Source organism: Chiloscyllium plagiosum, unplaced genomic scaffold (assembly GCF_037043375.1).
Source record: "Chiloscyllium plagiosum isolate Xiang-an unplaced genomic scaffold, Cpla_swu_hap1 HiC_scaffold_20, whole genome shotgun sequence".
NCBI lineage: Eukaryota > Metazoa > Chordata > Chondrichthyes > Orectolobiformes > Hemiscylliidae > Chiloscyllium > Chiloscyllium plagiosum.
In genome coordinates this window covers 11,081,543-11,096,188 of record NW_028270158.1, presented here as the reverse complement: position 1 = coordinate 11,096,188, position 14,646 = coordinate 11,081,543, and the positions used below count along the sequence as shown (strand labels likewise).

The 14,646-nt window shown below is 43.9% G+C and overlaps 1 protein-coding gene across 6 annotated transcripts in view; it reads right to left on the bottom strand.

The window, feature by feature from the left end:
- Positions 1-14,646, bottom strand: part of LOC122560847 (syntaxin-binding protein 4) — a 136,150-nt gene that overhangs the window by 94,563 nt on the left and 26,941 nt on the right. For 5 of the 6 annotated variants that reach the window (XM_043712009.2, XM_087997664.1, XM_087997665.1 and 2 more), the window contains one exon: positions 4,477-4,550. In XM_043712009.2, the coding sequence (XP_043567944.2) occupies positions 4,477-4,550 (74 nt within the window). Of the gene's footprint in view, positions 1-4,476; positions 4,551-13,130; positions 13,178-14,646 lie in introns of those variants that run through there. The other variant, XM_043712008.2, reaches the window with a different exon arrangement.

Below are 14,646 nucleotides of genomic sequence, written 5' to 3'. Positions count from 1 at the left end.
TGGAAACAGACTCTTCGGTCCAACCCGTCCATGCCAACCAGATATCCCAACCCAATCTAGTCCCACCTGCCAGCACCCGGCCCATATCCCTCCAAACCCTTCCTATTCATATACCCATCCAAATGCCTTTTAAATGTTGCAATTGTAGCAGCCTCCACCACATCCTCTGGCAGCTCATTCCATACACGTACCATTCTCTGCGTGAAAATGTTGCCCCTTAGGTCTCTTTTATATCTTTCCCCTCTCATCCTAAACCTATGCCCTCTAGTTCTGGACTGCCCCAACCCAGGAAAAGACTTTGTCTATTTATCTTATCCATGCCCCTCATAATTTTGTAAACCTCTATAAGGTCACCCCTCAGCCTCCGATGCTCCAGGGAAAACACTCCCAGCCTGTTCAGCCTCTCCCTATAGCTCAAAACCTCCAACCCTGGCAACATCCTTGTAAATCTTTTCTGAACCCTTTCAAGTTTCACAATATCTTTCTGATAGGAAGGAGACCAGAATTGCACGCAATATTCCAACAGTGGCCTAACCAATGTCCTGTACAGCCGCAACATGACCTCCCAACTCCTGTACTCAATACTCTGACCAATAAAGGAAAACATACCAAATGCCTCTTCACTATCCTATCTACATGCCACTCAACTTTCAAGGAGCTATGAACCTGCACTCCAAGGTCTCTTTGTTCAGCAACACTGCCCAGGACCTTACCATTAAGTGTATAAGTCCTGCTAAGATTTGCTTTCCCAAAATGAAGCACCTCGCATTTATCTGAATTAAACTCCATCTGCCACTTCTCAGCCCACTGGCCCATCTAGTCAAGATCCTGTTGTAATTTGAGGTAACCCCCTTCGCTGTCCACTACACCTCCAATTTTGGTGTCATCTGCAAACTTACTAACTGTACCTCTTATGCTCGCATCCAAATCATTTATGTAAATGAAAAAAGTAGAGAACCTAGCACCGATCCTTGTGGCACTCCACTGATCACAGGCCTCCAGTCTGAAAATCAACCCTCCACCACCAGCCTCTGTCTTCTACCTTTGAGCCAGTTCTGTATCCAAATGGCTAGTTCTCCCTGTATTCCATGAGATCTAACCTTGCTAACCAGTCTCCCATGGGGAACCTTGTCGAACACCTTACTGAAGTCCATATAGATCACATCTACTGCTCTGCCCTCATTAATCCTCTTTGTCTTTTAGTGGGCGGCACAGTGGCACAGTGGTTAACACTGCTGCCTCACAGCGCCAGAGACCTGTGTTCAACTCCCGGCTCAGGCAGCTGTCTGTGTGGAGTTTGCACATTCTCCGTCTCACTTTGCACAGTCCAAAAGTGAGCAGGTTAGGTGAATTGGCCACGCTAAATTGCCCCTAGTGTTAGGTGAAGGGATAAATGTAGGGGAATGGGTCTGGGTGGGTTGCTTTCGGAGGGTCGGTGTGGACTTGTTGGGCCGAAGGGCCTGTTTCCACACTGTTAGTAAAATAATCTTATCTCTTCAAAAAGCTCAATCAAGTTTGTGAGACATGATTTCCTCCCACGCACAAAGCCATGTTGACTACCCCAATCAGTCCTTGCCTTTCCCAATACATGTACATCCTGTCCCTCAGGATTCCTACCAACAACTTGCCCACCACCGAGGTCAGGCCCACCGGTATATAGTTCCTTGGCTTGTCTTTACCACTCTTCTTAAACAGTGGCACCACGTTAGCCAACCTCCAATCTTCCGGCATCTCACCTGTGACTATCAACGATACAAATATCTCAGCAAGAGGCCCAGCAATCACTTGTCTAGCTTCCCACAGAGTTCTCGGGTACACCTGATCAGGTCCTGGGGATTTATCCACCTTTACCTGTTTCAAGACATCCAGCAGTTCCTCCTCTGTAATCTGGACATTTTGCAAGATGTCATCATCTATTTGCCTACAGTCTATATCTTCCATAACCTTTTCCACTGTAAATACTGATGCAAAATACTCATTTAGTATCTCCCCCATTTTCTGCGGCTCCACACAAAGGCCGCCTTGCTGATCTTTGAGGGGCACTATTCTCTCTCTAGTTACCCTTTTGTCCTTAATGGATTTGTAAAAACCGTTTGGATTCTCCTTAATTCTATTTGCCAAAGCTATCTCATGTCCCCTTTTTGCCCTCCTGATTTCCCTCTTAAGTATACTCCTACTTCCCTTCTAAGGAATCACTCGATCTATCCTGTCTGTACCTGACATATGCTTCCTTCTTTTTCTTAACCAAACCCTCATTTTCTTTAGTCATCCAGCATTCCCTTTACCTACCAGCCTTCCCTTTCACCCTAACAGGAATATACTTTCTCTGGATTCTTGTTATCTCATTTCTGAAGGCTTCCCATTTTCCAGCCGTCCCTTTACCTGTGAACATCTGCTTCCAATCAGCTTTCGAAAGTTCTTGCCTAATATGTAAAATTGATTAAAACCTGTCTTTGATGGTTAGATCAATCGTACCCAGCGTGACATTTTCAAACCATACGGATTCAGATATTTGCTAACCAGTCTTTCCAAATATGTTATTGTATTGCTTTGGAGCAGGAGGGACATGAACCTACATCTCCTGTCTCAGAGCTAGCTATCACTGAGCCCTTAGTCCACAGTGATTTGTGATCGCTAGCCTCACTGCAAAGAACATGGCTGATCAAGGAACAGAATACAAATTAAATTGCTTTATTAAATGAGGCTTGTTGTTGCACATTCTGCGCATGTGCTGGCTTATGCCTCATGTTCCACTAATGTTAGGTACGGGTGTGAAGAGAGAGGACAGTATTTAGGACAGAGCCATCTTTGACATGTTGCTCTTAGTGGACAGATGCTGGCAGGGCTGAAAAATGTGTTGCTGGAAAAGCGCAGCAGGTCAGGCAGCATCAAAGGAGCAGGAGAATCGACGTTTCGGGCATAAGCCCTTCTTCTTTCCTGAAGAAGGGCTTATGCCCGAAACGTCGATTCTCCTGTTCCCTGGATGCTGCCTGACCTGCTGCACTTTTCCAGCAACACATTTTCAGCTCTGATCTCCAGCATCTGCAGCCCTCACTTTCTCCTGGATGCTGGCAGGGAGCAGGTCACCAGAGTGCTCTCTCTATGTCTGAAGAATAACAGTGAAGAGAAAAGGCAGAATTGAATTGAATTCCCTGAATTGAATTGAATTGAATTTATTGTCCCGTGTACTGAGGCTCAGTGAAAAGCTTTGTCTTGTGAGCAATACAGGCAGATCACAGAGTTAAGTAGCACAGATAAGTAAATAATAGGTAAACAGCAGCAAAAAATGAAAACAGGCAAATTAAAAGTATGCTATTAAGTTTAAAGAGTATAGAACGATTGTAGCAAATAGGAAACTTTGATCTTCACGCAGGAGCTCACAAGGAGTCTACCATACCCTGCGGCATCTTGCTTCTTCTATATTTTAAATACTAATAAAGAGAGTGAATGTTAAGCAATAGTTTGTTCAAATTGCTCCAACTCGCACAGACCGGCGTTTCCATACTGAGTGCCTCTGCTTATCCAATCCAAATCTGTTACAGCGAAGGCCTATTGACAGGAACCCCGCTCTAAGCTGCCTCATCACTGCTTCCTCACATTTGACTCTCTCTTCCTGGGATTGTCAGAGTACAATGAGATTTGCATAGTGAATTATGCACTGAGAAGCCATTATAACAATTGCTGCTCTGAGAAATGGAACAGTGACCCTATCTTTCAGGATCATTGTTGCAGCTTCCTGAACACCAGCAGCTGAAATGCAGGGAACCTCAGATGGACCTTTGCCTCTAACCTGATTCTCAGGTTCCCATGAACTTGTATTGATAAGGCTTAATGCTTGTTTTCTACCAATAGTCGCAGCAGGTTGCTGTACATAAGGGGACCACAAAACTCTGGCCCATGCTGACTAGCTCCTCTGAAGATTTTGCGTTGGTCTTTACATTTGTTGGACTGGAAGGAGGGTGTAAGTTCACCTTGTGATGTTGGTCCTGGAATGTCTGCAGGGAACGTGGGGACTTTGGATTCAAACGGAACTAGTGTTCGACCTGGCGTCTGTAGTAGGGTCGATTAATGCAGCACTGTCAAGGCCACATGGGAACACAGGCCTCTTGATCAAAATAGTATTTGTGGCTTTCACAGTTAAATCCCTGTGAGAGTCAAAGCTTGAGAAGGACAAGTACAATGCGGGAAGAAACACCTTCTGGTGATTTCTGTCTGAACAGACACAAGGCTGGAAGTTTTCTCCAGTGCTATAGATAGGAACATCACAGATATTTTCATCAAATGTAGTGAGTATGACTGAATTACAGAACTTCAAAATGTCAACTAGCTTGTTGCTGCTGCTTGTTATTCAGGAAGAAGGGGGCACTTTTGTAATGGGTATAACTCAAATGGACAAGGTGAAAAGCCCTTTTACATCCCCACCCCTAAGTGTTCCTGTCCTTCATTGCAAAGGAAATGCGTCTCAGGGTCACTTACCCAGTCCATTCTCACAGTCTGTAAAGTCTACACAGTGGACTCTTCGGTCGACTCCATAGGGCCCCAGTACTGTCCTAGGATGAGAGAAACAGTTACACTCAGGGCACATTGGACTTCAGATGAAACACAGATACCTTTAATTTGAGAAAGATCACCACTATCCTGGGCTGGTAGATTAGATTCTGCAGGAGTGTGGGTCCTCAGAAGTCATTAGCCCTAGCGACAGAGCGACATTTAGATTCAAACTGATAAAAAGCTGAAAGGAGACCATCAGATCTGGATCAATTCCAAAATGTTAAACCCTCTATTCAACCATCCACATTAGAACAGTGACAATGCTTCAGAGCTATCTCAATGCGAAAAGTGCTGAGAGACATCTTGCAGTTGGCTTGTGATGGTACAGAGATTACTGAGGATATAGCTAGGAATGCAAACTTCTGGTTGTGAGGCATCTCAGAATGCAACATGGTGCATAGAGAAAAGTTTATTTCTATCGCACTTTTGGTCATTTCCAATTTGAAATGTTTTGCCCTCAGGCAACATGCTTGACAGGATATGTACATTGTAAAAATAAAGACTATTGCAATTCTATTGAGTGGAACATACTGCAAGGAGACAAGTTGAATTTTATTGCAAATTCTGTAATATTCAAGTCAAATGGTTTGTATTGAACTAACTGCACAGAGGTCAGGATCCCAAGTCATCTTTCTTTTCACAGGTGCACAGTACATGGACTTTGACCAGCCAGCTCAGAGCCAATCCCTAGACTGAGGAGACCTTGTCAATCTCCTACTTATTTTTATTTCTTCTTGCAGAGCCTCGGACACTCCTGTTTTCTTTCCCCCTTGACACTGATCCAGCTCCCTCAGACCCAGCTCTCAGAGGGAATAGCATGTCTGACACTCCTGTTTTTTTTTCCCCCACACTACCACCTTACAGCGGAAGTGTTTATTTTTCTAATCTTCTGCTTATTATTTTATTAAACAATTACAAAACAGTTTATAAAAAACAGTTAGCATTTAAAGCTGTATACAACAGCAATTTTACAAGGGAGAGGAGCAGCAAAGCCAGGCCCCAAACCCTACCGTTCAACCAGTTTACAGGGAGCTGAGGACAAACCTCAAATCACAGTTCCACTTGAAAAGACAGCGACAATGACATTTGTACATGAGACAATACTGTTACATACAAAACAATACAGACCCAGCAAGCTCCCGTCCCTCCAATCTTCCGGCCACTCTAAGGCAGCTCGCCCCTACCCACCTTCCAGCTCTCAGTCCACCCCATGCCCCTTCCAGTTCTCGGTCCACCCTGACCCACCTTTCGACCACCTCTAGGACAGCCCGCCCCGGTACCCGCCCAGGGCTTGACAGCGGTTAGGACGGCCTACCCACCTTCCGGCTTCACTAACCACCCTAAGCACCTTTTGACCACCTTTGGGGCAGCCCGCCCCGGTACCTGCCCGGGGTGACAGCGCTGAGGACGGCTATCCGCCTTCTGGCTCTCGGTCTGCCCCTACGTACCATTGGGCTCTTACCCACCCTGATGTGCCGTTCGGCCAGTGGGCTATCCTGGCACACCTTCCGGCCACCTCTAGGACAGCCCGTCCCCTTCCTTGGGACAACAGCATGTAGGGTAGCCCACAAGCCTTCCAGATCTCAGCCAGCCCCTACACGCCTTCTGGCTCTCGGCTGCTCTGACACCTTTTGACCACCTCTAGGACAGCTTGTCCCGATTACCCCTTCTTGGGATGACAGCGCTCAGAACGGCCTACCCACCATCTGGCTCTTGGGGCGACTGGCGTCAGGGTGACTTACCCACCCTCTGGCTTTCGGGAGAGCCTACCAACCTTCAGGTTCACAGGATGGCCTACTCATCCTCCGGCTCTCGGGGTGACAGCTTTCAGGACAACCCATGAGCCTCCCAGCTCACAGTAAGGCCTGCCAGACCCAGGGACATGCAAGACAGTGCAAGTGATAGACCCAAAAAACATCATAATACAGTTAATTATCAAAAACCACACAGAGTCCTTTCTGGTACACAGAGAGTCCTTTCTAGTACACACAGAGTCCAGATATAGAGTCTTCAAAAATATAGAGTCCATTCTCAGGAACAGAGTCCACTCCAGTTTACAGCATGCATCGTCAGAAGTGGAGTCCACTCCAAGCTGCAGAGTCCACTCCTGAAGGCAGCAAATGCACAACCCACAGGTGTTCAGTCTCCATGGAGTCCTGGCCCAGTCTTGGAAAACCAGGCCCACTCACAGGAATATAGTACAGGTGCAGTTAACTCACAGGGGGTTTGGTCCACTCCTGAAGGAAAGGTCTTTTCCCAAACTCCAGGATACAGCAACTGCTCACCTCCCAGCGCGCACACACACAGGTGTCCAATCTTCAGAGGCCCAGTCCCAGGGCTAGGCCTCCCCACAGGAACAGCACCTCTGGTAAAATGTCTGTCTTCCACAGGGCTCAGTCCAAACACCAAAAACAGTGAGGATACATACAAAAAACAAAGGAAACTAGAGTCCAAGGGCTAAGCCCTACCACAAAATTAACATTGTCCTTTTCTCAAAAAGTAAAAAGAGAAAAGCACAGGCTGTAACCAGCCAGTGAAACAACAATCCCCTAATGAGAACTGACTTACACCTGAAACACATTATGTGCATCAGGAATTTAACAATCAGTCCTCGCTAAAAGGAAGTCAGTTAACAAACTGGCTAAATAATTTAGCCAGTTCAGGAATCAGGTTTCTCCCTCCAAAAAAGAGGGGAAGCAGAAACTAACAGTAACATACTGACTATAACACCAGCCAGCACAGAGTCAGAGTGAATAGCATGTCTGACACTCCTGTCTTTTTTTTCCCCACACTACCACCTGACAGCGGAAGTGCTTATTTTTCCAATCTTCTGCTTATATGTCAGCCAGGGCTCCCTGATTAGCCCCGGTTAACTGGCCCAACCAGGGATCTCATAGTCAATGACATCTACTTGGTCCGATCACTACAGTAATGTTTGTTTAAAGAAAGTTGGTGAATAAAGTGTATGTTTGGGAAATTAGCAGTGAAGAAGGCTCTTACAGCTGTCATGATTTGGAGATGCTGGTGTTGGACTGGGGTATACAAAGTTAAAAATCACACAACACCAGGTTATAGTCCAATAGGTTTAATTGGAAGCACACTAGCTTTCGGAGCGACGCTCCTTCATCAGTGCTAGTGCTTCCAATTAAACCTGTTGGACTATAACCTGGTGTTGTGTGATTTTTAACTTCTTATAGCTGTGATTGTCTTCTCTGGAACAGAGGAGGATGAGGCAAGGCTTAACTGAGGTGTACAAAATTATAAGGGGCTCTAGATAAAGTGAACAGGAAGGACCTAATTGGCTTCACAATGAGATGAACAATTGACTTAAAGTAATGTGGAGCCATTAACCAACTTTGAGGAGAATGTTTGATACTCAGACAAGGGGTGAGTGCCTGGAACTCACTGCCTGAAGAGATGAACAAGACAGAAACCCACACTGCACTTGAGGATACTTGGATCTGTACTTGCAGCCTACAAAGCATTATTCAGAAGAGTCTTTCATGGTTTCTCAAGTACATGAGATGTCTAACTGGTTTTTAATTCCTTCTAATAATTTTTTTAAGAAGTTTGCCTTTCTTGCTACCTTACTGCACACATTGATTCAGTAAGTCATCTCTCACCTTGGATTTTAGCTTTGAGCTTCTAAGGTATTTCTAGACAAACTTTAGCAGTGGTGTTGGAGGTTTAATGAAGCATGTTGGTTGAGGGAAATAAGGAATGTTGCAGTCCTGGCTGCTCACAATTATCATTAAAACCTGTGCTAAAATTCATTGCATTCTTTTCACTTGCTTGTACAGCAAATTCCAAACAGAAATTCATTTTGGGTATGCCACCTAGTTGTCGATAAATTTCACGTAAGTAAATACTAACAAAGGAGGAACAAATTAATCAGTCGCAGATGTCTAACTTTAGCTAAGACGCATATTAAAACTGCTCCAGTATAATTCGAACAATCCGTCAGTGAGTACACTCTGAATACATTTCCTTATCCATAAATCGACTGCTGTTAACGTTCTCATAGAGAAGAGCAGAAGAGAAATCAGGAGCTGACTCCTCCAGCATCCGAGGGATTGTCACCTTGTCCCAGAACACTGTCAACATTAACATTGACCCAAGGAGTGATTATTATTGTTCATGAGACTCTTGAAGAAATAGGAATGGGAATATGCCATCAGCTCCTGCTTCTCCATTCAATAGCATCAGAGCGAGGTTTGAGAAGATTTATAGATCAGGTTGAGGCTCTGGATGTAAGTTTGCTCACTGAGCTGGAAGGTTCATTTTCAGACCTAGTTTCATCACCATACTAGGTAACATCACCAATAACATCATGGCAGATCCGACATCCCTTCTACCCACCCTCCTACTCTTTCCCCATTATCTTTGATTTTCTTACCGACCAAGAATCTATCTCTCTCAGCCTTAGATATACACAAGGGCTCTGCCCCCACAGCTCTCTGTGGCAAGGTGTTCCAAAGACTCACAATGCTCAGAGAGAAGAAATTCCTCCTCATCTCAGCCTTAAATTGGTGCCCCTTTATTCTGAGACTGTGCCCTCTGACCTTAGACTCTCCTGTGAGTACATCTCACAGCTTTAGAACACGAAGACATTCTCAAAAGCAGATTAATGGTTCATTGATAGAAACGACTCAACAAATTTTATTGTCCAGTATTTTACCACGATCTAGCACAAACAATGTATCCGGAATCTTCTCTTCAGCTTCAAACCATCCCAAAGGAATATTCAGAGAAGAGCCTTTGACAGAAGCACCTTTGGTGCATGCCATTTATTCAAGTTGGAATCCCTTTCCAAACATAAGCTTTATCACTTCATTGAATAACCTGGTGTTTAAGACCATAAGGCCATGAGAAATAAGCACAAGAATAGGCCATTCAGCCCATCGAGCCTGCTCCACCATTCAATAGGATCATCCGACTTTCCTCATGCCTACTTTCCCCGTAACCCTGGATTCCCCCTTTGATCACGAATCTGTCTATCATAGCCTTAAATTTACACAAGTAATTTGGCCCCACCCTTCTCTGTGGCAAGGGATTCCAAAGGCTCACAACCTTCTGAAAGAAGAAATTCTTCCTCATTTCAGTCTTAAATTGTTGTCTCTTTAAGCCCTCTGGCCCTAAACCCTCCCCATGAGGGGAACCATCCTCTCAGTATTGACCCTGTCAAGCCCCTTCACAATCCGATATGTTTCAAAGAGATCACCTCCCATTCTCCAAACTCCAGTGAGTAGACTCCCAACTAGTTTAACCTTTGCTCATAAGACAATCCCTCCATACCAGGGATCATCCTAGTGAACCTCAGCTGAAATACCTCCAATAAAATAATGTCTAAGGGGAATGTCTGCTCACAGTACTCCAGGTTTGATCTTACCAGGGCCTTGTACAGTTCCACTAAGACTTCTTGACTCTTATACTCCAACAGCCTTTGAATAATTGAATAATGGTCAACATTCCATTAGCCTTCCTGATTACCTGCTGCACTAGCTGCCTATGTTCCATATACAAATACCCTACATCTTGTGTGTTGCAGCTTTCTGCAGTTTCTCTCCATTTAAATCACTTCCATTAAAACTCTTCAAGTGCCAACTACATTCTTCCCAGATTGTGTCCAGACTTTTCCTCAAAAGTGCAAGGTTGCTCCCTGCCCCTCCCCACCGCCCCCAGCACAGACTGATGGCTCCATTTTGTGCTCTGGGGTTCTGAGGAATCACACAGCACCAAGAACATTCTGGAAACAACGACACTGCTCTGAAGTTGCTTTTCCCGATAGAATAAACAGTGACTTTCTGATGAGATGTACACATTTCCAGGGCCTTGGGAAAACTCACAACCTTTAAAACGTACTTGGATGAGCACTGAAGCTGTTATAACATTCCAGGCTTTGGGCCTAGTATGGTAAAGTGGGACTGATGTAGGTAGAGTCATAGAGATGTACAGCACAGAAACAGACCCTTAAGTCCAGCTCATCCATGCCAGTCAGATATCCTAATTGATCTAGACCCATTTGCCAGCACTTGGCCCCCTATCCCTCTAAACCCTTCCTATTTATAAACCCATCCAGATACCTTTTAAATGTTGCAATTGTACTAGCCTCCACCACTTCCTCTGCCAGCTCACTCCATACACACACACCACCCTCTGCATGAAAAAGTTGCCCTTTAGGTTCCATTAAATTTTGCCCCTCTCACCGTAAAACTATGCCCTCTAGTCCTGGACTTCCCACCCCAGTGAAAAGACCTTGTTGATTTGCCCTCTCCATGTCCCTCATGACTTTATATTTTTGGTGGTACAGACACGATGGTCCGGTGGGCTGTCTGATTCTATGATTCTTGCCACAACTGAACCTACAGATCAAAGCATATGCTGGAAAAGAGATTGAAACCCCCACCAACTTTAGTGGGTGGCACGGTGGCACAGTGGTTAGCACTGCTGCCTCACAGCGCCAGAGAGCCGGGTTCAATTCCCGCCTCAGGCGACTCTCTGTGTGGAGTTTACACATTCTCCTTGTGTCTGCGTGGGTTTCCTCCGGGTGCTCCGGTTTCCTCCCACAGTCCAAAAATGTGCAGGTTAGGTGAATTGGCCACGCTAAATTGCCCGTAGTGTTAGGTGAAGGGGTAAATGTAGGAGAATGAGTCTGGGTGGGTTACGCTTCGGCGGGTCGGTGTGGACTTGTTGGGCCGAAGGGCCTGTTTCCACACAGTAAGTAATCTAATCTAAACAATATTTATAGCTCCAGACTTTGACATGTTTACAAAAGCCCATGTTACCACAGCAACACAGACTCCCTGAGTGAACTGTAAGACAAATGTGATTATTTCCATATGCGACATGTTAACTAGGGTCAAGAGAGGAGAGCTAATCAGGACAGTGGGCAGCAGAACTATCTGTGTGAAAGGCACAGAGTGTGGAGAGCAACATCTCTTAAACCACACTTGCTCTCCATATAATTAATTAGAGACAGCCAAATCTACCTTAAAAGAAGCTCTGACCAAAGTTTTAACTTGATATACTCATGGTGACTGAGCTAGTGCTTCCTGAAATTTTAAAACAATTCCATGAGGAGATTAGCCAAACGATTGTATGTCTAAGATGGACAGCATAAAGAAATGAAACTAGTGATTTAATTAAAATCTTTCTGACACAGACCTATTTTGATGCTCTTAAATCAGACAGTTACTCGCAGAACTGGAAGATGATTCGTGCAAACGTAAGCATTCTATTTTCAATGAAACCCCAACTCAGAGAGAACCAATCCCAGACCTGGGTGCCATCTCACTGGGCTCTGAGGGAAGTGGGCTCAGGTGAGGCCTGTGGTGCAACATTCAGTGATGCCCATCTTGATGTCAAGATTATCTTGTTTGCTCATTGGGTTTTTATTTCATTTTCCAGGATGTGGACATCATTAGAAGCTTGACCTTTCCCTATAACATCTCTTTACCCGTAAAAGTCACTCTAAAGTGTGAGAGCGATGCTAAAAGCCAAGTAACATTTCTGTAACATCAGTTAAGTGGTTCACCAGGACACACTGAGAAGGCAGGGGTGGGATGTACAATTCTAGACAGCATCATATAAACGCGATTGTAATCTATAGATAAAATAGTTTTCCGCAAAAAGTAGCAAAGCTCACAAATGTGTAATTAACATTGAGAAAACACATAAGCAAGCAAAGCAATCCTTGTCAGTCTATCTTCATCACTAATGTTCTTTAAACTCCTCCTTTCGATATATACTCCATTTTACAAATGAAACGTTTTTACAAGATATCTTGATGTTAGACTTTGACTCTGAGATGGCCCTCGATTTTCGCCAAGTGAAAAAGCATTTAGTCTAAATGGTTGCTAATAAGAGATGGTCTATTAAACTAAGGAGTCCTAATTTTTATCAACCAGTTAAACACTGGTACATTAACTGCTTACTTTTTTATGTTTCATGGCTTGTAATTCCACTTCCTCCAAAAGCCGCAAATAACAAATATATTTTGTAAAAAGCCCATCAGATCCCTATCTCCCATTCCCACTTCACCTCAATGCTCGGGTCCGGTTTCATTTTAACTTCAAGAAGATAACTGAGTATTGAACTCCATAAGCAAGAAAGTGCTATGTTGGGGATTGGACACAGCATGTTATTATAGGGTTTAAATCTCGGATTCAAGCAACAATTGGAATTTTTTTCCCAAACTCATCTATTTGAAAAGTACTTTCCCCTTTCAGTTGAGTGCATCACGCTGAACAAAGATATCATCGCGATGACTATTAACATTCAATTGAATTTTTCCAACACAATAACTATCACAATGAGACCTTTCTTGTAGGTACAAAGTATAGCAGTCATAGTCAAATAAAAGGAAGCCTTATCTAACTTCAGATTGTATTAAATAGATCAATTCTACCAGCAATGTCACATCATGGGTTACAATAGATTTCTCAACCGCAAGACCGTCTATGTTAGCCAGGCAGTGAGGACTAATCTTGTCTCTAAAGGTTATTATGTACTGTAGAAAGAAACCATTGCGTATGTGGAAATAAACTGCCTCTAACATATCTTTATTAAAGTAAACCTACCCGTACAGGTGGAGCATCATCAGTGTCTCCATAGTTTAACTTACTGATGAAGCGTCTGCTTTGAGCAACAATTAAGTGCTTTGTGAAGGAAGGCCAGTGATATTCATCCCAGCACAGCACTTTGAACCTCCCATTTCCTTACGCCATGTCCCGCAACAGAAAATATTCTTGTCTCTAACAATTTCAAATAAGCAATGCAGAAGATTCAAACATAAAGAGACCTGATCCTAATCGGACCAAACTGTAGATATGAATGCTCTTATCAAACTCAACATGGAGCATTGACTACAATCTCTCCCTTTTATTTAACTGGTGCCACTTTTCGTGCTGTTTGTACCAGTGATTGTCTCAATCAACACTAATTGACTTGGGTGTAAGGATATTTGAAACATTAACAAAATTAGGAATCAGCAACACTTACATTTTCAGCAAAATCATTTCAACATGAAAAAGTGATGTGGAAATTTTCCCCTCCTCTATTTTTGCCTACTTCTTTATACTTTAAACAGCATTGTATTTGTTTTGTGAGACAGTATAAAACAGTGGGTAGTGAAAACACAGCCTGTTTTAGATTTCTCCCTACTGTCCTCAATAGGACCCAAACCTCCAGCTCACTATCACTCCCTCTCTCTGACGTTAATGCACAAAGTCAAAAACCCTCCCAAAGACTCTCCTTAAAACATCTTTTTTGCCATTATTGAACTTCCTTTGATTGAGAACAAACTAATATTTCTATCATACCATTTCACAACTTCAGGATGTTTCAAAAAATTTCATATTCAATTAAATCTGCTAGAAGTTTAAAATCACACAACACTGGATTATAGCAACCTGATGAAGGAGCAGCACTCCTCAAGCTACTGCTTCCAAATACACTTGTTGGACTATAACTTGGTGTTGTGTGATTTTTTTTAACTTTGTCCACCCCGGTCCCACACCAGCTCCTCCACATCTACTCGAAGTAACAATCACGCCACACAAATGCCAGCTATGACCATCACCAATAAGAGACAATCTAACCACTGCTCCCTGACACTCAATGATGTTACCATCACTGAATCCCCCACTATCAACATTCCAGGGATTACCATTGACCAGAAACTCGACTTGCCATATAAACATAGTGGCTCCATGAAGAGGTCAGAGGCCAGGAATACTATGGCAAGTAACTCCTCTCCTATCTCCCCAAAGCCTGTCCATCATCTACAAGGCACAAGTCAGGCAAATGATGGATTACTCCACTCTTGCCTGGATGGGTGTAACTCCAACAAAATTCAAGAGGCTTCATTCCATCCAGGACAAAGCAACCCACTTGATTGGTACCATATCCACTCCTCCCACCACCGATGCTCAGTAGCAGCAGTGTGTACTATCTACAAGATGCACTGCAGAAATTCATCTTCCAAACCCATGACCACTTCCACCTAGAAGGAGAAGGGCCGCAGATACGTTGGAACACCACCACCTGCAAGTTCCCTTCCAAGTCACTCATCATCCTGACTTGGAAATATATCAC